This window comes from Podarcis filfolensis (assembly GCF_964270895.1).
Source record: "Podarcis filfolensis genome assembly, chromosome: 5".
Classification (NCBI taxonomy): Eukaryota; Metazoa; Chordata; class Lepidosauria; order Squamata; family Lacertidae; genus Podarcis; species Podarcis filfolensis.
In genome coordinates, this window is record NC_139608.1 from 76305732 (window position 1) to 76331304 (window position 25573).

Here is a 25573-nt window from a genome sequence, read left to right on the forward strand (position 1 = left end):
GAGATATTCTGGACAACTATTACACTCTGGGCATAGCCCAATGTTGAATATACATCAATTGCTGTATCCACAGATAGGCTATTCCATTGCAATGGTTCTGTTTCTTGTAGTGAGGAAGCTGCTTTGTTTCTTCATTACTAAGAAGTCACAGATGTGTGAAAAGTAGGCCACAGGTCGAAGGCTGCATGCCCCCTGCATGCGCAAATTGAAAGTGACAGACACCTCTATGCTCTGCCAGTAATTTGCCTCCATGTTAAATGCCTATGAAGCAGTAATTAAAATGAAAAGTTCTTGGGTCCTGCCAACAGACAGATTGAGTTATTTATGGTAGAAGCAGCCACTAACAGTAATTGCAGCACATCCTTGAACAAATACAAGTTTTTTCATTCAAGAATAGCGCCAGGCTGACAGGGGTCAGGAGGTCAAGCCCACTCAAACAAGAGGCCAAAGAAAGGCAAAATCAGTGTTCTGTTCATCTTAACACAGAATCTGTATTGTCTATATTAACTACCTAGGTGTCCAAATTGCTGTTTATTCCTCTGAGACCTAGTTAGGTCCTATTAATCATTTCAAAAACATCACTGTGAGATTACTAAAAGCTGCTACATTTTAATATATCCATGTTTGCCCACTTTGTTTCTGAAGTGTACTTCAAAATGGTAGAGCAAATTTCTACTGCCTTCCTTTTTATGCAGTTGAGCAAACATTGGAAAAGTGTTTTCTAGACAGCTTTGTATTTAAAGAAAAACCTTTTTTTCTAGTAGATGTTTGTGCACTGGTGTGTTAGAATAGAATTATCATTCTTTTAAAATTCTAAGTTCTACAGCAATTTCACATTTTTAGCTACATAGGTGTTATCAATCAGCTAGTTGTTCAACTATTAATTTTAAAATGTTGTATAGTTATCCAATGGATTAAAATACAAATAGGTCATATTTTAGTCTTTTAAATATACTTGTACATGTTTTATCACTTCAAGCTTTTACTGTATCTTGCCCATTTGATACCCCCCTCCCATTTTCAGGGTTTGGGGAATTTGCATAATTTTATTCATCTGTTCAAAAATGCAATTTTGTTTCGTTTCTTTTTTCCAGAAAACAAATTGGAATAATTAAACCATTGCTTCAACTGGCCACCAAGTCTTCTAGCAGATTTTGCTAAACAGTCCAGCTTAGAACTTGTCAAGCAGCAGGGCAATTTGCCAAAGTTGACAGTGCACAGGAAGGATTTATATTCGAACAATGATTTGTCTGAAAGTTTACATCAGATTGCTGGGGTTCTATGCAGTCATCATTTCTCAAGTTCAAGGTAAAGTCATACTTGTAAAACGTTTGAAAAAGAAAGTTTTTTGATGTATGGAATTTTCATGTGCATAGCCAACATTTTATGTTTTAACTGCAGTCTGAAATAGATGCAGATAAGCTGCTGTAGTTTTTGAAACGTAGAAACAACATGAAAGCTGTTGAAATGGAATACTTTTTTGTGCACACCTGAAAATGGTTTCCATCTTTTTCAGCAACTCTCAAACCCTCTGCTTTGAAACAAAAAACATCAGTTACATTTTTACAGAAAGGGAGATTTCTAACATAACTTTCATAGAGAGTCTATGAAACATTCTATCTGTTGTTAACAGGACATGCTGCCTACCTTTTAGTACTATGATCCCACTTTATTGTTAATATATAAGAGCTGGTTACCAAGAAGCAGGCTTTCTTGGTTAGTCTTCTATTTCAAAACCAGTACTTTGGGGGGGGGGCAGTTAACTATAATAGACCTTAGTACTGAAAGCTGGAAAATGTTTTGATTTGGTACATGCTTCTTAATTGACTTTCATTGACATGTCAATATTTTGCTATAAAAAAATATTCCAGGTTCTGTTTGATGTTTTAATTTGTTGGAAGCCTCCCAGGCTGGAGCAACCCAATTAGATGGGTGGCATATAAATAATAATAATAATAATAATAATAATAATAATAATAATAATTTGTTATTATTTATGCATTTTATACTAAACTCAATGATAAAATTCCTTTCTATTTTAAATGGTGCAGCATTTACATCTGTTGACTAATTTCCATCTCTATGGACAGTCTTATTCAGTGAAAGCTTCAGATATTTCTGAGTTAATGTGGCGGCTATAATATTTTTAGACGAAAGACCCTAAAAGAAAAAGGACACAGTGCACTTAAGGAATCTAAGCTATCAAGTTCTTTCCTCACACAGGGAAGATTACCTAGTGAATGCACACGCTGCTAGTCAGAAGAGTCTGCTAGCCTCCTTTTGACAAGGAGGGAATCGGGGTAGATATGGCTGTTTTTATGAGACTAATTACTTGAGACTAATTGCAAAGTCATTATTCAGGTATAGGCCTCTCTGAATCACCCGGAAGACTATGTAAACTGTGAGCTGAGTCATGGAAAAAGTCAATCACCTGAAATTTATAGGCATAGACGAAGGTTCATTTAAGCAAGAAAGCAAAGATGTTAGAGATATCCAAAGATACCTGCCTGTTTTATTTATTTAAAGTATTTAAATACTGCTGCTCAGTTTGACCTCATTAAGTGGTTCACAAAAGAATATCACAACAGGCATCATTTTAAAAAGTTACAATAATATGGAAATGCTACTGTTTGTTTAGAAGAAGCAGTAACTGCTTCTCTGCTCACCTCAGGATAAGATGGTCCCACAGAAACCCCTGGGGAGGTAAGGGCCACTACTGGGAGCTGGATGGTGACAGTTCATCAGACTGTTTAGCTTCGGTACTTCTCTCAGATATAGGATAGACTTGCTGCTCTTTCATGGAACAAGTTTACGTAGCCTTTTGTTTATAAATCATTTTGAAGAATTCCTGAAAATTATGTATTATGTTGGCTAATTGCCTCTATTATTTACAGTGGGACCTCTACTTACAACCATAATCCTTTCCGGAGGTCTGGTCATAACTAGAAATGTACATAAGTAGAGGCATGCTTTCCCCTAGAAAGTAATGGAAAAGTGAATTGATCCGTTTAGATGATGAAAAACACCCCTTAAACAGCACTTTAACATGGATTTTGCTGTCTAACAAGACCATAGAGCCATAAAATGAAGGCAATAATCAATGTACTGTACTGTGAAATAAGACAGTATTGTACATGAAAAAATTAACAATTTTATTTCTTACCTGCACTGAAGGTGGGTGGGCTTACCTGGCTACAAGCTGGGGGTGGGGCAAGGGTCAGTAAAGAGCTGATTCACTTTGGCCGGGGTCACCTTTTTTTCTTGCCAGGCCAGGTTATTCTCTGGACTTCCTCAGGGTTTGGGGCTGCAGTGCGCCCTGCTGTGCCTCTTGCAGGTGGCACCTCTTCCACAGCTTGGGGGTGGGATGGGGACCCTCTCCCTGGCGGTGGAGGCTCCAGCACTTCTCCGCAGCCAGCCAGGTGAGCTCTGGGCTGCTGGCAAGGCCTCTGTTCGTATCTAGAGGAAAGTTCATAAGTTGAAGCACCTACTGAAGGTCGTAACTGGAATCGTACGTAAGTCAAGGTTCCACTGTATAACTGTTAAGACTGCAGATTTTGCTTTAGTGCTGTTTTTATTTGATATTACTGTATTATCACATTGCTATTGCTATAAACCTGGGAAGCCTCAACAGGAAATTAAGATACCATATTTTGCGCCCCATAGGACTCACCAGCCCGTAGGACGCACCTAGTTTTTTGGGGGGGGGGGAATAAAGAAAAAAAATTTTATTCCCCTCCCCCCCGTGCGGGGCTGGAAGAACCAGGTCGGGGAACAGCGGGAAGGCGTGCTCCGCCTCCCCTCTTTCCCCCGAGCTTGTGGGGCTGGCGATGGGGAGAAGTGCGCTGAGCCCGGGACTGGAGGCAGCTCTGCGCGGCCATCGGGAGCCGGGCAGGACCCTCGCTCTCCAGGCTTCAGCGAAAGCCTGCATTCACCCCATAGGACGCACACACATTTCCCCTTCATTTTTGGAGGGGAAAAAGTGCGTCCTATAGGGCAAAAAATACAGTAATTGGAAGGACAGCAGGTGTTTGGCTGTTGTGATATTCATTGCCTGTATAAATGTAAAGTAAAGTAAAGGGACCCCTGACCATTAGGTCCAGTCGTGGCTGACTCTGTGGTTGCGGTGCTTATCTCGCTTCATTGGCCGAGGGAGCCGGCGTACAGCTTCCAGGTCATGTGGCCAGCATGACTAAGTCGCTTCTGGCGAGCCAGAGCAGGGCACGGAAACGCCATTTACCTTTCTGCCGGAGCGGTACCTATTTATCTACTTGCACTTTGACGTGCTTTCAAACTGCTAGGTTGGCAGGAGCAGGGACCGAGCAACGGGAGCTCACCCCGTCGTGGGGATTCAAACCACCAACCTTCTAATCGGCAAGTCCTAGGCTCTGTGGTGTAACCCACAGCGCCACCCGCGTCCCACTCAAACGTGTATAAAAACTTGCTGTATAGAATTATATTATTATTTCCAGTCTCTCTAAAAGGTCAAACGTAGTTGAGATCCTGATATTAAATTGGAATAAGTACCTGCAAGAAAATCACACCCAGCCACCCCGCAGTGTTCCTGTTCAGGGTGCTAGTCTGCCTGTCAGTCAGCTATGACCTTCTCAGGATATTAGTAAGCTTCAAGGGGTTCAGGCACTGAGTTCACTACTCTCATTTTCCATTTTTCTTCTCCGCCTTCCACCCCGTTATTTGGCTCCTGGATTCTGTTGAGCATGCTCAGTCCTTGGAAGGGCACCATGTTGATGAAGGCTAACTTAGATTCTGTGCCCATTATGGATAGTAATTGAAATAATATTCCAATTTTATGAATGTTTAAGTGTTAGGGGAAACTCAGTTTACCCACAATCTGAGAAATGTGGCCTTCCCCAACCTGGTGCCCCCCAGATGTTTGGACTACAACTCTCATCAGCCTCAGCCAGTGCTGCCAATTTCCAGGGATGATGGGAATTGTAGTCCAGTAACACCTGGAATGCCACAGGTTCCTCACCCCTGCTATCCCTATCAAAGTAGAAGTTTGTACAAATTTAGTAGGAATAAAAACTCAACAACCAAATGAAAATTTTAAACACCTTCCTTTTTGAGATAATGTCAAAAAAAAAAAAGAGAAATGCATTTGGAATTCACTTCCATTAAATTTCATATAATTATCAGGACAGAACTAACCAACATTTATGATATTAAAACATAATTATTGTATTATGCTCAGCTGCCTGCAATATCAGAATGTTAACATTGATATTTCAATTACCTACCGTATTTTTCCCTCTATTACACGCAGATTTTTTCTCCTAAAAAGTAAGGGGAAATGTCTGTGCGTGTTATAGAGCGAATGTGTGGTCCCTGGAGCTGAGAAGCGTGAGTGAAGGCAAAAAGCAGGCAAATATCAAATCGTCCGGAGAAGGGAGGAAAGAGGAAGCTGCGGCTTTCCTGCATTCTGCCTCAGGGTCTTACTGCCCACCCGCTTCTGTTTCCTTACTGTGTTTGCTCAGACGGAACAAAGAGCAGAGAAAACCCCTCCCCTCCAGGCAAGCAGAGTGGAAAACAGATTCCTCTCCGTGCGTCTGGGACTCGAAGGCAACATGCAGGTTGGGGGGGGGGAGAGAGAGAGCTGGTTGGCTTGGGGGGGGGACTTTTGCCTTCCTTTCCTCCCTCCGGTAAAACCCCTCTCCTGCATTCTTAGCCAGCTGCTTCTCTGCACACCCCTCTCCTTGTCGCTTCTATGTTTTTCCTTCCCTCCCTACTTAAAACGTGGTTCCAATCACGGATCCACATGGATCCTCAGGATCTTTGCATTGAGTCACCCCAAATTCACCATCAGATCACATAGCAATGATCTGATGCAAAAACAGGGCTGCAATGCTGCAAAAACATGCTTACAAAGCACGGATCCACATGGATCCTCAGGATCTTTGCATTGGGTCACCCCAAATTCACCATCAGATCACATAGCATGTCCATGGCTACAGCCTGCCCCCCCCCCAAATCACGCACCCACTGTTGCCTGGGGCTGCAATGGTGCAAAAACGTGGTTACAAAGCATGGATCCAGATGGATCCTCAGGATCTTTGCATTGGGTCACCCCAAATTCACCCTCAGATCACATAGCATGTCCATGGCTACAGCCTGCACCAAAAAAATCACGCACCCACTGTTGCCTGGGGCTGCAATGGTGCAAAAACGTGGTTACAAAGCATGGATCCACATGGATCCTCGGGATCTTTGCATTGGGCTACCCCAAACTCACCGTCAAATCACATGTCTGTGGCCGCAGCATGAAGCACAAAAATGATACATCCACTGTTTCATTCAGAATTTTTTTTTCTTGTTTTCCTCCTCTAAAAACTATGTGCGTGTTATGGTCAGGTGCGTGTTATCGAGCGAAAAATACGGTACGTTAATTTATGTTAATTTATGCTTGTTAATTTGAAAGTCAGATTTTTAAAAAAATTAAAAAGAAATCTGTGGTGGTTCTCTTACAGGTAAATAAGTTTCCAAGTTAGGTTTTAAGTATGCAAATGAGCATTCCAGGTTTGCTTTGGGGCCAAAACAGAAGGACTATACAGAGGCTACTGCAGCCGAGAGTTCTAAACCTTCAGTGAAAGCCTGCCTTCCAAAACAAACCATTATGTTTGTATCTACATTATACAGGGCAGAATCTAGACAGCATGCTCCATGGGACAGGGATGAAGACTGATCCTGATCAGAAAAAGCAAGAAGATGGAGTCACCCTAGCTCCAGAGGACACGTTGCCCTTTTTGCAGTGCTACTGCTCAGGGCACTGTCCAGAAAATGCCATTAACAATACATGCAAGTAAGTGTTGTGGGCAGAATTCAGACTGTTTTCTTATTAGGTAATTAGGAATATGTACAAGTTATAGTAAGGTTAAAGGTTTCAAATATTTTCATGGTCTGTTCTTTTTTCTCAGTTCCCTTGTTCCACCCTTTTTCAGTTCATATACAGTCATACCTCTGGTTGAATGTGCTTCGGGATGAGCTCGTTCAAGTTGCGCTCCGCGGCAACCCGGAAGTAACGGAGCATGTTACTTCCGGGTTTCACCGCTAGCGCATGTGTAGACGCTCAAAATGACGTCATGCGCAGAAGCGGCGATAAGCAGTGCGCGCATGCGCAGATGTGTCGTCGCTGGTTACGTTTGCTTCTAGATGCGAACGGGGCTCTGGAACGGATCCCGTTCGCATCTAGAGGTACCACTCTACTATTATGGTCAGGTGAAATGACTTTCTGAATTGAGGATTGCTTAAAAGCTTTTAATATATTTCTTAGAATTTGGCTATACCTTCTCTGTGGCCTCTGAGGAGACATAAACATGGTTTCTGTACCTGCAGAAAATTTCATTCAGGAAACCTACTGTCTTCCAAGGTACCTTTTTAGTGGCAATTACATTGGTGAGGAGTGTGATGATGAGTGTGAGTTATAAGCGTGCTCCAAGTGTTGAGCTCCCATATTTGACTCCCATACACCAGATCAGAGTCGTACTGAAACCAGATATTTGTTCTTTCCCAAGGTTGCCTCTTCATTCCACCACAATGAGGCCATTGTCTTTCGTAACCTAGCTTCAGAGTTTTGAATGTTTATTTTTCCAGAACCAAAAGCTTTTTGAGTAGTCTGGATCTGTTTATTTGTTATGAGGGTGCCAGACCCACTAGTATCTTCAATAGTTCACCCACTAGTTTCACCCACTAGTATCTTCAATAGTTCACCTGTGCCTATGCCTACAGACCTCCAAAGTTCCCTACTATAAAGTAAAGCCAGAGCTGTAGTGACTTCCATGGTATTCCTCCAAGGTCCACTGCTGGACCTCCACCATGCTGCTACTTGGCTACAACGTTTGGCTTTCATCTGTAATCTGCTTGATTGCAAGGCAAATGGAACTGAGCAATGTCTTTTGGAAGGGCTGCACTTGTGTCCTTGACCTCATCATATCTTTCCTGCCTCTAGTAAGCTAGCTCGTTTTACTACCCGTATGTGTGCAATAGCACAGAGACCACGAAGAACGGGTTGCTTACTTGTAACCTGAGACTTTCCAATAGTCATCTGTGCAGACACACAACCCACTCCCTTTCCCCACAGTAGATGTAAGTATGGTTGTTATCTCCTGCATAGTCTTCCCATAGGGCTGTGGTTTTTGAACTGAGCAAGAATGCAGGAGCTATGTCCCTGAATGCGTGAGCATGGAAGGTGGGGGCAGGGCACTTGCCAAATCTCTAGACTAGCTTACATGTCTGCACATGTGTGTCTGCACAAATAACAACTCAGAGAACTACAGGTACAGCTAAACAACCTGTTCTTCTTGCATAGCATAAGGGGATCTGATTTGGTCAAATCGTTGATCACATTAGAATTGTTGCTTTTTATTGCCCTCTAGTGTTTGTTTATTATATAGTTTCTATATCCAAGTATTACATTCATGTAGTTGATAAATCTAGTAGATACAATTTTTAAGATGGAAAACCCATCAAATAATTTTGAAGGCATATGTTTTGATTGGTCATAAATGTCCTATTAAATGTTATTAATACTGAATTGAAAGATTTCTTACTTTTTTATTATTGATCCGAAGGGGTCATTTTACCTTTAGCTGCCTTGAATCTCCAGGCATTCTGCTTGAATCTCCAGGCATTCAAAGGCTGAAATCTCAAGTACAGCTAGTGGGAAACAAAATCTATTGAAATCAATGATACCTGTTTATGTGTGGATAGGATGAGAATGAAAAAAGAAAAAGAAAGAAAAAAGGAAAAGTTCTATAGCACCAATTTTTAATGATGTCTATTTGGTGAAACAGACTTGGATCTTGGCACATATGTTGAGGGAGATTAATCTAGACTTCATTATTTAATTTTGTGCTTGAGAGTAATTGAAGAGCCATATTTCAGTTGGCTTCTCTTAAAAACAGTTCAAATTATGAGATGCAGTCAGAGAAGCTTCCAGATTTTGAAAATATTGAATTGGTGTTTGCTTAATTACTAGGCCTTGAATAAGAATTGGTTTAAGTGCTGATTTTTGCAGGCAATAGAGGATTGATTTTCCATGGGTATGTACAATATTTTCAGTGTCACATGATAGGCATGACTAATGTATAGGAGGAGTCTTAAAGGTTTTTTCATAATTAGCATTAATCTTGGAATGTAGTCTTCAGGAATAGTTCATCTCCCTGGAGTACCTCCCTGGAGTACCTACCATGACTTTTCCACACCATCAAGTAAATCCAACCCTGTTTTATCTGTTCTGAAGTCCCTTGTTTCCTATGAGTGCATGTGTCCATTATACTGGAAGGAAGAATACAAGACAATAATCTAATAGATATAAATAGGTTGGTTGAATGCAGAACAGTACACGGAGAATTGAAGTCAATTCATCTGTTCCAGAACTAATGGACATTGCTTTGCCATAATCGAAGAAGAAGAAAATGGCGAAATTACACTTGCTTCAGGCTGCATGAAGTATGAAGGCTCAGACTTCCAGTGCAAGGTATTCCAACTGTCTTCTGTTGCATGTGAACCCAGGCAGCTCCCCACACTTAATTCCAATATTTGCTGTTCATGCAAGTAATTTGCTCCAAAAGCCTAAAATTGGGTGATTATTTCTTTGCCAATTTAATCATTTCTAACATTAATAGTTTGTTTTAAAACCCTTACAGCAAAGCTGTAAAGCTCAATATTATTGTCCCCATAATGTGCACGGGAGACTGATTCAGAGTGGCATACCAAAATGCCAGACATAAGAAGAAGGTCCTGACAGGATTGTATGAACCTGAATTGTTTGTAGAAGCACAAAAAATAGGTGGGGCACTAAGTGGGTAACACTCTGCTGTGTGTGTGTGTGTGTGTGTGTGTGTGTGTGTGTGTGTGTGTTTTGAAGGGGCAGGACAGAAAATGGGTAGAGGGGGATAAGAATAGAATGCAATATCCTAGGAAAAGGCATGGCTTTCTGGAAACCTAAGCACTCCGTGGTAGAACATTTTGCTGCAGATCCCACTCGTCAGTTTTTTTCTGATCTAATCTACTTAGCAAAAATCTACATAACTTTAATCTTTCCCTTTGTTGTAACTTATGTAGCTATAGAGGGTTGTTCAGAGAATGCTTGTGACAAAATATGCATCATTTCTTTTTCTCTATAGGACTCTCCAAAAGCACAACCACGACGGACAATTGAATGCTGTCGGACAGATTTCTGCAATCGAGATTTGCAGCCCACATTACCTCCTCCTATAAGTCCAGGTATGGTGCTTTCTAGTATTTCCAGAGTATGGTTTGAAGGTATGTGAGACCACCACCTGCTGAAGATGATCAGGCTGGATCTGGTTAGTGCCTGGATGAGTGTCCACCTGGGAAATACATGCATGTCACACAACCTTGGGTTCTGCAGCAGAAAAAAATGTGGACCATAAATGGAAGAAAATGAATAAATATTCCACAGGCAGGATCCTTAGGGATGTGAACCAGGTTTTTGCATGGGCGCTAGGATTTCTGTCACAAACCCTTCCCACTAGTCCCCTTGACTGCAGCAGCTAAACCCAAAGCAGCATACAGCATCAAAAAGTTGGTTTATTTCAGCATAAACACGATGGGATATTAAAAAGTCTGGGGAAATAGAACTATCTTTGCTTGGCACCAAAAAGATGTTGGAATAGATACTGGGTGAATTCCAAAGACAGGGTGTCACAGCCAATAAATCCCTCTCCCCAACTACCAGCTGCATAGCCTCAGGCAGACAGAAGACTGGTTATGAGAGAATGCTACCCTTGGGGTAAATTCTCCCTCCCACTCCTGATGTAGATGTAGATGTTAAAGGGGGTGGCAGAAAGGAACCCTTTGGAACCCCATAGCATAAATGCCAGAGTCAAACATTAGTCACACTGCACCACCTTCTAGAATCAGCCCTCTGTCATTTTATGTACTATATTTATTACAACTAAATATACAAGTCATTTCATATGAGGATCTCAGTACAGACCAAGTTGCCCTTTCTTCCTTTGGATGCGATAGAACCAAATTAGCTGTGTTTGCTGTTCTGCCCATGCTGATACTTTGCATTGACTATCATATTTGCTCATCACCCCAACCAAGATTGAGGAGCTTGGAGACCTTAAAGTGATTATAGCATCTTGACAGGCAAACAGTGACATGTTGCCAGTCAAGAGATCACTACTGCTATTCTCATTAGGCTACCAAAAAAACTATCCAGCCCTCTCAGGGGGCTCCAGAGGATCATTAAAAATTTAGGATGCTGCTTGCTGTTTGGAAAGCATTTTTATGGATCTGCATGAGGACCTGCCCCCAAGCTATCAGCATTGTTTGGGCTCATTTGTGAATGAGGAAGTCCCTGGTTCAAATTTCAGCTCTGTCATGAACTCACTAGGTGGCCTTAGGCAAGCAACTCACTCTTGGTATCTTCCCTCCCATCTGCAACATGGAAATTAATAGTACTAACTTGACTTACAAGTTTGTTGTAAGGATTTTAGATAATGCATGGGAAGTGCTTTGACCACTTGAAAGTGCTAATGTTAATTATCGTGATCATTATCATCACAGTCATCAGCGTTGCTGCCTTCAGCAGTCTCCCCACCACTTTCCTGATTTTTCACCAGTCTCAACTTTGCTTTAATTCACACCCCCGAAAAGCGTGTATTTATTTCCTGGTGCAGTAATAAGAAAGTAGGAAGCATAACCTGTACCTTAACTCCCCCCCACCCCTGCTTCTCTAACTTGTTTTTCAATAGTTATTGTGTTTCATCAGTGGAAGCTAAACCAAGCTGGATTGTCAGAGGAGTGGTAGTGGAAAATGTCCTGTAAATCACGCACCAAAGTCTTACTGCATTCGATTAAAAAGAATGAGTGAATTCTTAAAATAAAAATGGGGGGTTTGTAATATAGAACCAGAAAATCACTTCGTATGACTTGATGTTCACAGAATTAACAAAATCCGACTCATGTTTCTAGCACACGAGTACAGGAGCCCTATCCTTGGGGATCCCGCATGCCTGCTGGTTAAAAGGAGGCCTTCCACACAATTGCTGTATATGTAGCTATGTAAGAGTTGCAACGGGCAGTGTGGGGATGGATAGCTTTCCAATATTCCCTAAGTTTGTCTCATATTTCCCAGAGATAAATTTACCTTTCATTTTAATTATATTAATAGTTTGTTCCTTTATTTAGGTGGCATCTTTGATGGCAGCATACGTTGGATGGCTGCATTTATTTCTATGGCAGTCTGTATAATAGTTATGATCATCTTATTTAGCTGTTTCTGCTACAGGTAAAAATCTTGTTGGGTGATATCCTATTTTTCATGCATAGCGTATTGCAGATTTGTTGCTAACTAGTCAGATCACTAAGAATGTCTGTGGGTATTTTAGAATCAAACACAGTTTGATTTGCATCACTGTGAAAACAGTCATATGTATGGAAACCAATCTGACGTGAAACTTGACACAGACAGCTCACTCTTGTGTACACTCTACATATACTGGAATATAGGAGTGTGTTTCAAGCATATGGCCTTGTCCCCACCCTGCATCTAGCACCCTCTAGGTATTTTTGGACTACAGCTCCCATCAGCCCTTGCTAACATAGTTAATGATTCGAAACATCTGGATGTCACCAAGATGGGGAAGACTGATTTACAGCACTGCATGTGATCTGGGGTATACCCTTTTCTATGGCAGTCAGAGTCTATTTATGGTTGTGTTTGCATACATACCATATCACATACATACATACATACATACATACATACATACGTACATACATACATACATACATACCAGGGGGTTGGACTAGATGATCCTTGGTGTCTCTTCCAACTCTACAGTTCTATGATTCTTTGATTCTATGCTCTGATGTTCCATATGCAAGGAGGGACAATGGGGAAAGCAGAGGAGACTCGGTATTGTGCTTCTTCCTATGCATGCACCAGAGGACTCTGTGAACTGATCCTTAGACTACAATCCTATACACGCTTAATTGAGATAAAGCCCCATTGGGACTTACTTTTTAGTAGACATAGAGGATTGCACTATTGGCCTAATACAGAGTAAATAGAGCAATCTGAGCAGTATGTGACATTGGCATTTTTAAACCCTATAATTAGGCAACTCTTAGCATGATACTATTTTTGTATCATATTTAGTGTCTTACCTCTGAAACTTGCCATTTGTAACTCATCTTGGTTTTGTTTTTTAAAGCAAAGTTGCAATCTGGCTCAGTCACTTGCTGCATCAGCACTTGAGAGCTTAGAATGGATTATAGCAGCAGCTATGCAACCCACCCACCCACCAGTCATGAAACGTTGCCTCAGTGCCAGCATTGCAGAAAGGCTACAGTGGCACCACAAGCTTATTCATTGTCGCACACATTCAGGATTAGGGTGCCACCGTCCTAATTTAGCTATGAATTGTTCAGTTTGATCTGAGTTTAACTCTGTACACAGTAAAATCAGAAGGGGACCTTGAACTTGTGCTCTTCTTCCCACTCTGCTTAGCATGCAGAGAACTAAACTGGGAGATCCAACGATTTGATATGTGGATTTAATATCCAGAGCCAATAATAATAAAGGAGACCACAAATTCAAATGACATTGGCCCCTCAGTTCAGGTATTCACTTCCGTGTGCAGTTTGCATTTGTCAGGCAAAATTGAAAACCAAGAAATGAAACTATATAGACAACATTTGCTCACTGATGCAAAAATTGATTAAAAAAACCCACCAGTGCGCAATATTTTTGGAATTATGGTACTGTATGCATAGTTACTTAAAATAACACCATGTTATATCAAGATGTGTTTTTTCCCCTCAGGCATTATTGCAAGTGGGTAGCAAAGAGAGGATGTTATAATCGTGACCTGGAGCAGGGTGAAGCCTTTATTCCGTCTGGCGAGTCACTTAAGGATCTTATTGACCAATCGCAGAGCTCTGGCAGTGGTTCAGGACTTCCTCTGTTGGTAAGCCTGTGGTTTACCTGTGCTTCTTCAGCTGAGAGTTCTTTATTTTACAGCAGTCATGTAGTTAACAACTTGCCTGGAGTTTTTTGAAGTTGAGCGAGGAGGCTGGCAAGGTGGGATAGATTGCCCAGTCTTTCTTCTCTGGGCCTACTGAATTTCTATGCTGTCTTCAGAGGACGGTACTTTCCCTCCTCCGTGCTTGCCTGGCACTACTAGTCTCCTAGCATGCTAGTTTTTTAAAAAAACAACAACACACAACTTATTGGGAAGGCAGTTTTATTTGAGGGGTGTGTGTGGAAATTTAAATACACGATTTTTTGTTTAGAAAGAAATCTGAAGAACCTATAAGGGAGAGGTGGACCCTGTCCCCAGATCTTTCAGTCCCCTAGGCTGAAGCCACATTAGGTGGAAGATGGACTCCCTGGGTGGGAGAAAGGAGCTTGCACTATCTCCTCAGTCCCTGCTGGGCAAGTCTTCAGCTAGTCTGTCCTGCTTTCTGCTTAATCCCACAGTGTAGTAGAGACAAATGGGGAAGGTTTCTGGGAAACTGATTCACCAGTCAAAATACATCGTCAAACCATTTGGGATACGCAGAGAAAGTATTCAAGAGAGATAGGTTTATAAAGTTAAATAATAGTTTCTGCTAGTTTTTCCTGTACATTTGGAAAATTCGGGTAGGTCCTAAACTACAAGCATGTGCAAAACATCATGGGAGGTCAACGCCTCCTTTCAGGTTTCAGGAAGGAGCAGCTGACATCTTTATACAGAAAAGGGCTTTATTTTTTCCCCGGTTTGGGGAAAAGGGGAGCAGAGGTGGAAATAGCTTGTCCAGTCAGCTCCCGGAGGGCAGAGATTTCAGCCCCTGATTATGGGGAATCGGTGAAAGAAGTTTGTCACAGTCAGATGGGTAGTCTTGGGGACTGCCTCAGCAATGGTCCTTAAATAAGTAGGGCAAAGTACCATACTCAGGGTGTGGGAAGCACATATGACACTGACTAGAACAATTATAGATGGAAACGAGGTGAGTGTGAATGTCTCCTGTCCCTCACTCATCCTAAGCTAGGTTCCTGGAGCCAAGTTATTAGAATACAGGTTCTGGTCAAGTGGGTAAACCAGTTCTTTATGGGGTAAAAAAAAAAACCCAAACAAAAAAACCTCACACAGTTTGTTCTTAGGTTAAAAGATAAACATTAGATTGTTGAAGACGTGTTTATGTCAGAACTGGGTTTTTCTGCACACCGAGTCTTGCCACAGTTCCAGTGAAATTCATTTCATGTTGTGTTGACCCAAGACCAAATATTTCAAATATGTGGATTGGTTCCATAAGCAACAATAAGAAAGAATTCATTTCTTGATCTGGTTATGATTTAGCTTGTTAAATTAGTGGCAGATTTTTAAACAGCTCCTTTTTAATGAATTGTTTGAGTATCCACTATTTTCTGTGAAAAAGCAATGTCAGAATAAGAGCTTCTAAGCACTTGGTCAGCATCCATAGAATCACTCAGTGATTTCAGATTTCTTCTTCAGGTCCAGCGGACAATAGCCAAACAAATTCAGATGGTGCGGCAAGTTGGAAAAGGGCGATATGGTGAAGTCTGGATGGGTAAATGGCGGGGTGAAAAAGTGGCAGTGAAAGTGTTTTTCACCACTGAAGAAGCCAGCTGGTTTCGAGAAACTGAGATTTACCAGACAGTTCTCATGCGCCATGAAAATATACTCGGTAAGTATTGAAAACTGTTTTTGGATCAAGATGTAGTGTCATTCTGAGAAGAAAGACAAAACCTGCTAAAATCTATTAATGTAGTTCATCTGCAAAGTAGAAATCCTGTTAATTGAAAGGGATGACGATGGGTGTTTTCAGGGTTGTTTTTTATGTTTCTAAAGGCAGAAAACTGAACTCTGTAGTATTTTCCAGTCACTTCCAGGGCAAAACTCCATCTATCCTCAGCAGAAGTACTGCTAAGTTAGGAATCTGAGATTTGTAGTATGTGTAATTTATTTATTTTTCACACGTATACCCTACTTTCCTGACTAAGCTGGAGCCCTAGTAATTGAAAACATAAAGCAACAGAACAAATGCTAAAAGCATTATCAAACAATAAAAACAAATCAACAGCAGATTATGAAATTGCCTCTTCAAAGTCAGACTGTAATAAAAACAAAACCTGGCAGATTGATATGTTTAATTCTCTTCCTAAAAGACCACGTCTTTTAGGCTTGTGATTTGTTGCCAGGGAGTTAGATGTTTAAATGGGTTGGAATGGTGGAAAAAGCCCCACTCCATGTCACAGAAACGTCTACTCAATATCCATCCCTGGCACAGTGTTAATTTCACTATTTGTGGGAACTTTCAGCACTAATTATGTTTCTAACTTCCACAGGTTTTATAGCAGCAGATATTAAAGGCACAGGCTCCTGGACCCAACTCTACTTGATTACTGATTATCATGAAAATGGGTCATTGTATGACTTCCTGAAGTGTACCACTCTGGACAACAGATCTCTGCTCAAACTGGCTTACTCTGCTGCTTGTGGCCTGTGCCATTTGCACACAGAGATATATGGAACGCAAGGCAAGCCTGCTATTGCACACAGAGACCTGAAAAGTAAAAATATCTTGATAAAGAGAAATGGGACTTGCTGTATTGCTGATTTGGGCCTAGCTGTCAAATTCAACAGGTAGGTAATCCGATCCTATCCTTTGTAAACTCATGGAGGTATCTGTGCACAAATCTGAAAAGTGTGATGGATTCATTTGGCTGGTTCACAACTGCAGAATCTTTGTGCATAACAGGAATGTTCCCGAAAGAATAAATATTTTCTTTGCAAAAGTGGACTTGGGAAAGAATAATTGAGACAAGGTATAGCCACAAAATGTTCTTGGACTAGAGACCTCGGAATGTCACGCACACAAAAATAAATTACCCTGCTTTCAAAGAAGAGGGAGACAAATGTTGTTACTGTTCAGCGTTCTATTCTTCCGTGGCAGTTTCAGACACTTCACTCCCTTTAATGCTCAGTTTGAAACAAATTGAACTGACAGCTATAAATTGCATCCAATATGCATTCATCTACAAATAGTTTACTTCATAAAAATTCTCCATGCAGGCTGTTTAAAAGACTCCTTACTCCTGTGATCTTCACATTAGCAGGCAGGTTGGTTATGCTAGTCTTTATTTAGCAGATTTTTAACCCACTACTTAAGATATTTTCTGAACAAGACAGCTTGCAAAGTACACATCCAAAAATAACCAATAAAATATAATGCAATAAATGATTTAAAACATCTTCCTAGTAATTCTATTCAGAGCCATCACAAAAATAACAAATATCCCAGTGTAACACAAGCGTACCAAAAAAAGACCATATCACCATTTCTATGGCTCATCTTACAATTAGCCACTAAAGACCATGGCAAAGAGGTGGGTCTTAAAGGCCCATTTGAAAGTATTGATGGATGGGATTTGCTGCTATCACGTAGTACAGTGGTACCTCTGGTTGCGAACGGGATCCCTTCCAGAGCTCTGGTCAGATCCCGAGGAATTCACAATCAGAGGTGCTGCTTCTGCGCATGCGCGCGGCGTGGTTTAGCACTTCTGTGCATGCGCGCGCAGCGAAACCCAGAAAAATACTTCCGGGTTTGCCACGTATGTATCCCGAAGGATACGTAGCTGGAGGTGAACGTAAGTAGAGGTACCACTGTATTGAGTTCCGCAGCTGCGGGGCCACCACCAAAAAGCATCTGTTCTGTGTGTCAGTCATCTATCTGGTAGCCATTGGCAGCCAGGAAGTGAGTGCATGGAATTCCACCCAGGTTTGGGGCTGTTGAAGCAGCAACACAGCACTCTTCTCACCAGCCCAGTCAGCTTCTATGCTGCCTGCAGAGTACGTGGCATCCCTTCCTCTGTGGACACTATGGAAGCCAAACTGGCTGGCAAAGTAGAAGCAAAGCACTCCGCCAGCCAAATCAGCTTTTCTGCAACTGCCACCTGCTTCCTTTGCTAGGCGTGCCTGTGGGTCTCATGGACCAGTCTTTTGCAGTGGGCAGTGCTTCTAGCCGGCACCCTTTTTTTTTTATTAGTCTGCTTATTGCTCATAAAACCAACATTTTTGCAAGCTGATATTTTCTAGGGGCTTAGTATCAAGGCTGTGTTACACTGTTAAAAAAACCCCACTAGTTTAACAACTGAAGGAAAAAGCTTCATTATTGTAGCTACTGCTTCTTGTTGCATGCTAGTTTTACATTATTTCAACCATACAACATTTTATGTTAATTTCAGTGATACAAATGAAGTTGATGTCCCTTTGAATACCAGAGTGGGAACAAAGCGTTACATGGCTCCAGAAGTCCTAGATGAAAGTCTGAATAAAAATCATTTCCAGCCATACATTATGGCTGACATCTACAGTTTTGGCTTGATCATTTGGGAAATGGCTCGGCGTTGTGTCACAGGAGGTAAAGCCTACATCTAGTCTTCAAATATGATAATGCGTATGTCCTAAGTCAGGAGTGGGGAACCTTTTTTTTTGCTTCATGGGCCAAATCTGTATCAGGATCTGCATCATGGGCCAAATTTAATAGGTGTCAAAATCCCTTACACTTAAATCGCAGGGACTTAAGAGGGGAAGCAAGAGAAGATTCACCAAGCCTTTTCCAGGTCTCTTTGTGCTTCCCTTTTATGTCTCTGAGATCGGAGGGAGACTTGTAAAGGGCTGTAAGAAATCCCTGTGCCTCTTTGAGTGAATAGCAGCTCTGGAGCTGTCTTAAAGCCTCTAACCCCAACTCTTCCTTTTCTCCATGAATCCCCTAGCACTCCCCCCCCCCCCCCGGCAATTCCCTGACTGCTAAGTGTATGTGCTGCACACACAATCTCTCTTGCCAGCAACATGGCCTCCAGAAATTGAAATCGGTGACTCTGATTATTTATAAAGTTAGTGTCGCTCTGTGCATTAAGTGCTGCTACTCCCATCGTTCCCTTTTTCTACCAACCCAACTTGCGTGGGGCTTGGAGTGTAGCATGGGTAATGGGGAAGGCAATATGGTTTTGTGACAAAGCAACCCGAAAGCATGAATGTTTCTCCTTTCTTTGCTGTTCCCTATTCCCTTGAATGTGTAGGTGTCTCAGCCTCTGTGTATGCCCCCCACCTGAACTGCTTGCAAGTAGGGTGGAATATTTCCTTTCGAAATGCAAAAATAAGAGCCTCTCTTAAGTCTTGTAATGGCCTAAAATCAGAAGCAGGTTTGGTATATTAGTCTTGTCTGCAGCACATGGGATAATTTTGAATTGCATACTTAAATTTATATCATTTATTTGCAGGTATTGTTGAAGAGTACCAACTACCCTATTATGATATGGTGCCGAATGATCCTTCGTATGAGGACATGAGAGAGGTCATATGTGTTAAGCACCTGCGCCCTATAGTATCTAATAGATGGAATAGTGATGAGGTAAGCATGCTGAAAGAAGGAGAATCTAGTTGACAATTCTTTTTGCCCCACTTACGGAAATAAATTTTAGATTTGAAGGGAAACATTAACTTAGAAGTTTTCATTGTTTGCTGATTGGAATTCTTTCCTCTCCCCCACTCCCCATCTTCACACCTTTACCAGTAAAACCTTTTACTATTATTTATCATGATGCATGAACACTACCAATATTTTATTCTTCTCATATTAGAAAAGGTTTACTTATCTGCTGTGCACATTAACAATAATTAACTCCAAACAGCAACAGTATTTCACTTGTATTTGATATTAGGCAGACATCTTCACTACATTGTTTTTGGTGCCTGCAGAAAACTTTTTTGTTTCGGCAACCCTTCCCAGAAATGTAAATTTGACATGTTTTTAAAAACATAACCGTATTTGATTATGTATCTTTTTTAAATTGATGGTTTTAGTTATCTTTTGCATTTTTAAAGTCATTGTTTTTAACATTTGACTTTATTTCTATTGCAGTTCGCTTGTTGGTTCATTTTTGTAAACCGCTTAAAAGCTTTGATTTAATTATAAAAGCCTATAAGTGGTTTAGAAAAACGAGCCAACAGTTGTTAGTATAGCAGTGTACAAATCCTGTTAAATACATAATTGTTCATCCAAGAATTCCTTTTTCTATTTTCAGTGTTTAAGAGCAATATTGAAATTAATGTGTGAATGCTGGGCCCACAATCCTGCCTCTAGACTTACAGCTTTGAGGATTAAGAAGACACTTGGCAAGATGGTAGAATCTCAAGATGTTAAGATTTGACCAAGAAATGCCATTGGACTGCTATGCCTCTTCACTCAAGCAAGTATAGGGTCTGGTGGGATGGGGCTGGGTCTGATTTTCAGCCCCCTTCCTCACCACTTTTACAGGCTGCTAATATTAAATCTTTCAGTACTTTGTAGAAAATGGTATCCACGTACACTATATGGTATACATGTGGATAGCCTCATTTTACTTTTTTTGTTTTTGTTTGGAGCTGCGTTGAGATTTTCTTCACACTTTCAAACTCCCCTAAAACTCATTGAGTTCTGAATTTCATATTCAGATGATAGTGCTTTCTGTGAAAGCCGTAAGTTAAATGAATTAAACAGCGGGGGGGGGGGGGAATAAGCTTTTTGCCTACCTGTTGATACCTTATCAAGTCTTGGTGGATTAGCTTGCAGTCTGGGGTACTAAATAATTTGAAAATTCCTTATGCCTTTTATGGTTTTGTGTGGGCGTGCCAGGATTTTTCTGATGCCATTTGGAGTACCTAAGAAGCCATTTAATTTCATGCAGAACTACTATTTTCTTTTGCAATGCCTTGGCTCAGCATATGGAACCTATTTGGATTTCAAAGAAAATCAATTTCTGCCTTCCTCTGTGCTGCATGGAAAAATTATATACGTTTCATGACCAAAAACCAAAACGGCTACTATAAACCTATGCAGTAAGTCACCGTCAAGTGTGATGTGAAGAAGAGACCAGAATACAATTCATACTCCCAGTGCTATGAATTCCCCAAAGACTGAGCACACAACATGGAACAGTTAAACGTCTCCGATAATTTAAGTGCCTGTAATCTTGTACTGTAAACTGTATCTTAGCTAGCTTTAAAAAAGGGAAGTTATTTATATAGTGTTCAGTGTACTTTTACTTGCTACATACCTGCTCTTTTGTATATGTGTAAACATAACATACTCACATCTGAAAATAATGAAACTTAATAATCATATTCAAGGTGAATGTGACTTGCAGAAATGTTGGATAGTCTGTCAAAGTATGTGCATGGATATTACAAAGATATAAAAATTTCCCTTTTAGAGGCATTCATTAAGACCCTTAATGCAATATTAGAGTGAATTCAAATAAATGTGAGGATGTGTTAAAATTTTGTTCTATAGGTTGCAAACAGTAAATGGTCAGGCAAAGGATTGCAGTATTTTTTTTTAATTTATAGATGTACAAATCTTATTTAACATTTCCTTAAATCATTGCTTTTTCAGTGATGCCTTTAAAGTATTAGTATCAGCTGAACAGTTCATGGGATACATAAGCTATGAATTAATTTATTTTGAATGCAGCAAGTCACAGACAATATTGTGCCACGGATCTTGAGCAAAGGTGTGTCATTTCTTTTCCGTCCAGTACCAGGAAAGCAATCGGGCTGACGTTCTAAAATGTCTTTTTGTTTTGTTTTGCACAGGTAGCTGGTAAATATTTGCCATAAATCAAATTATTACACTAGACTACTGCTTTCAGGGAACGCTTTCCACCGTTAACTGACGTGTTTAAGAACTTCTGCATGGATTGCTGTTTGTCAGAGAGTATTTTGAAGATTCAAGAATTGTTTGTAGGTACACTCAGTCCACTTGCTGGACCTGTTTGGCCTCAATATTACATTCTCGTAAGCCGAGTATATACTCTAGGACACTTTCAGCTGTCCACTATGGCTCTGAATAGCAGAGGAAGATCAGTAGTGGTAGACAAGTGGTCTCGGGAAGCCTGTCTGCTTTTACTGATCATCTTGAGGCACCTCTGACGTAATCCTTGAGGAACCCCAGGATTCCTGGGAGTGCAGATTGAAAACTGATGTAGGCTATATTAAAATACAATGTTAACAAATATATGTTTATGAGTTTTGTCAGAATAGTTGGTGAGGTGTATATTTTCCATCATCCAGAATGGAATATTTGTTTTCTTGTTTTAAGTGCCATGTAAGTTGGGTAGCTTTTTCAGTGGTGCATTATATGCTGACATTTAATTTTAATATTGACTTGAGAATCTAAAATAAAGCAAATGCCAATACTATCTCAGAGCCACTGGGTTACATCCAAATTAAGTTATTTGCACTTAAGCCACATTTTCTCCCAATGAGAACTAACCTAGTAATGACTAACTTTTCACATTGAATTCAGTGGAACCTAAGTTTAACTAACATGGTTTGGATTTAGTCCATTATTCCTAGAGTCTATGGGCTATTTCATGTCCCTGATACTTTCTTAGGAGACATTTTAGCTAGAGCAAAGGGAATAGCCCATTATTTCTGAACACACTGCATTTTGTAGTAGAAGCAACAGATGTCTGGCATTTCACTTTCTAATTGGAAGTGCCACATTCCTTCCAGCTATGCAATTAGTAGAAATGAAATTTGCCTCAAAAAGACTTGAGATTGTTAAACAAGTTTTGAAATAATTTCCTTCCAAAATTTAGTACCATTAACATAATGCTTATGAAAAGTTTTGTTCCTTTAGGTAGCTCAACTGTGACCTTTGCTAAAAAAAATTTCTTGATTTCATCACGTGGAAGTAAGATTCAAAATCTCAAGTAAATTTTATTTTTGATCTCTTGCCCTCTCCACCCCTTGGCAATTTTACATAAGAGCAAGGGGAGAAATTGTACTCTGTCTTCTTCATGGTACTAATCATTCTGTGTCCATGTTTCCTTGGATCCCTTCTACCAGCTGTATGAATGTCCCACCTATATTGGGGTTTGTTTTTTAAGGGCATCTTTAACACCTCTGTAGATCACTTTATTGATCTGACCAAAGCTGTGCTTGGAAGTCATTTGTTGCACTCATACTAATTAAGCAGTTGTAAAAATGTTTGACTAATTCATGATTGTAAATTAATTTTCAATTGGGAGTAGATGCAAGTAGCAATTTGCTATATGGCCATACTTGATGTGTGGTAGAATCCTTCTTACTACTTGGTGGCCAAACAGCCTCACATATGAGCTTCTGCAGTGTGGTTTTATCTCCAGGCTACCACCAAATATTCCTGGTGGCAGCGTGCAGACACATGACATATATCTGATTCACCTGGTGAGCCAATACAACATGAAGGATGTGGCCACTCACAGAGGCATTTTCAAGTGGCCATGACATCACAGCCAAAGAGTGAGAAGTGACCTTAAACGTGGCAAAATTGAATTATACCATTGTCAAGAGAATTGGTATGTTTTTCAACATTATTGCCTTACCTTATCATAACGCCAACAGACTCATTTCAGACTTTTTCATGCTAATGTTATCTTTTATTAGACTACGTTTAGTATGTGTGTGTGTCAGTTCTTTAAAAACACATGCTTGCTTATGTCTTCCATTGTGTACTATACACACTAGTTCATCAACAGCGCATTTGTGCCTTGAAAGTATGCTTTTGAAATAATTTCCCACTTGCAAATGAATGTGTACCTTGAAGTTTTGAGAGTATCATGATATTAGATTAATGAAAAGTATAATGGTTTGATTGCTCCTTTGTTAATTATGAAGCATACTTTTCAACTCTCCCTTTTTTTTAAGGTAGCTGTGCCACCCTTGGGAATTTGAAAGCAGCAGGGGCAGCTCCATTTAAGCCTGTGAGGGAGGTTGGTTAGTGTTAAGAAATTAACCCAAATGCTGAATGTATTTTGCAGTAAGGAATACTAGAGGAACGAGAATGAATGGAAATCTCCCCTTGGAATTCCGTTTACTTGTTTTCTAAAATATTCCTGAAAGCCAATATTGTAATTAGATTGGGTGGCGTTTTCAGCTCTGCAAAATATTTTTCTCCCATTAACCATTGTCATCTGAGAGAACTTACTAATTATCTAATAACAATCAGCCAAGACTATTGGTATATATTTTGAGTATCACACTTCTTTTTAAAAATAGCAAAAAGCCATCATTTCACTAAGTTCTAACTAGTGCCATAAAAAACCCAAACCTATTTGCTTCTTATGCCATAAAAATGCCTACCTCCATAAATACATTTCTTGAGCGGCTGCTGTCACCTTTTGCTTGATGTAACAACTTCATATTGCAAGAATCAGCTTCTTTATGAACCCATAACGCCTGTTTGTGTCACTAACAGCATCGGTTTCCCATGTCTATTTTGATAAATGCTTTTCCCTGATACTCTGCTCAGCTCTAAACATTATTTGTCATTGGCCTCATGACACTACTGTCATTGCATCTGTACCTTTCCAGTGCATGGGAAACAGACTTTTCCGTTTCCCCCATTTGTGAGCGCTACAACTTCTCTGTTTAAATAGAGTAAGCTGACACACTACAAATTTGTAGGTTGCCTTCTCTGCAGTAATGCTGTCTGACGTCAAGGTGTGATCTGAAATACTAGAACAAAATTTATTATTTTCACGCAGCACACTAATTTAAATACTGAGTCTTCTGCCCAGTTTCAATGTGAGAGGACTCAAATTTGGCTGGTCTTTTAGAAAAGTAATTATGTACCTTTTGCCTCGTCTTGTGATGGTAGCTATTGTTGGCCTAGTCATTCATGTCTCCAAAACCAATTTTGGTGGATTGCAGAAGTTTGTAGAAAAAGACGGGACAGGTCACCAGACAAATAAAAGGGAGATTGTTGTGTAAACAGGAGTGTTCTTTCACAACTCCCACTCATTCTAAACTGGTGTTAAAATTTCTGGTGGATTGTGCCCAAAATGAAAGACTTATTTCTTGTATCAAATGTGGAATTAACGATACTTCAAATGATCATCTCATTGAACAATTGCCTTGTTGTATAGTACCCCTGAATGCAATATAGATGCCCACATACTGTATTCATGTTTTGTGCTCTGACTTACCCATGCCCAATATAAAAATGTACTATATTGTATACAGAAAGAATAATGTAGCTAACCTATAGAAGATGTAAATAAAAAGGAGAGGGTGAAAGAAGCAGTATGATTATACTCATTTTGTTATATATATACCACAAGTTTAGAATGTTTTTTAATTGTAACAGGCTAAGTGTCTTTTTGTACAGCATCTGATTTAAAAGGTGCCTTAAGTTTACCATGAATTGCTTTGTTCTGTACACAAATTTATGTCAATGTATCATTTTTAAGTAAATAACCTTATTTTAGTAAACACTAGTAATATATTTGTTTGTTAACCGTTGCATATTGGTGATCAAACATCCACACACATGGTTGTATGCCTTGCCTTTAAAATCAGTGCTGAAGATCATGTCTCACAAGTAATTTGTACTGAAGTACAGTCGTACCTTGGAAGTCAAACAGAGTCCATTCAACTTTCAAAATGTTCAAAGCACGGCTTCTGATTGGCTGCAGGAAGCTCCTGTAGCCAATCGGAAGCTGTGGAAGCTCCACCAGATGTTCAGGCTCCAAAGAACATTCGCAAACCAG

At 40.3% G+C, this 25573-nt stretch overlaps 1 protein-coding gene across 1 annotated transcript in view; it reads left to right on the top strand.

Moving 5' to 3' along the window:
• Positions 1 to 25295, top strand: part of BMPR1A (bone morphogenetic protein receptor type 1A) — a 65138-nt gene extending 39843 nt beyond the window's left edge. Inside the window, exons 3-13 of the mRNA XM_083614782.1 lie at positions 1095 to 1308; positions 6652 to 6814; positions 9388 to 9490; positions 10140 to 10239; positions 12178 to 12277; positions 13817 to 13961; positions 15489 to 15681; positions 16343 to 16640; positions 18242 to 18417; positions 19280 to 19410; positions 20084 to 25295. Of these exons, the coding sequence (XP_083470908.1) occupies positions 1242 to 1308; positions 6652 to 6814; positions 9388 to 9490; positions 10140 to 10239; positions 12178 to 12277; positions 13817 to 13961; positions 15489 to 15681; positions 16343 to 16640; positions 18242 to 18417; positions 19280 to 19410; positions 20084 to 20209 (1602 nt within the window). The 5' untranslated portion in view covers positions 1095 to 1241 and the 3' untranslated portion in view covers positions 20210 to 25295. The remainder of the gene's footprint in view (positions 1 to 1094; positions 1309 to 6651; positions 6815 to 9387; positions 9491 to 10139; positions 10240 to 12177; positions 12278 to 13816; positions 13962 to 15488; positions 15682 to 16342; positions 16641 to 18241; positions 18418 to 19279; positions 19411 to 20083) is intronic.
• The last annotated feature ends 278 nt before the right edge of the window (positions 25296 to 25573 follow it).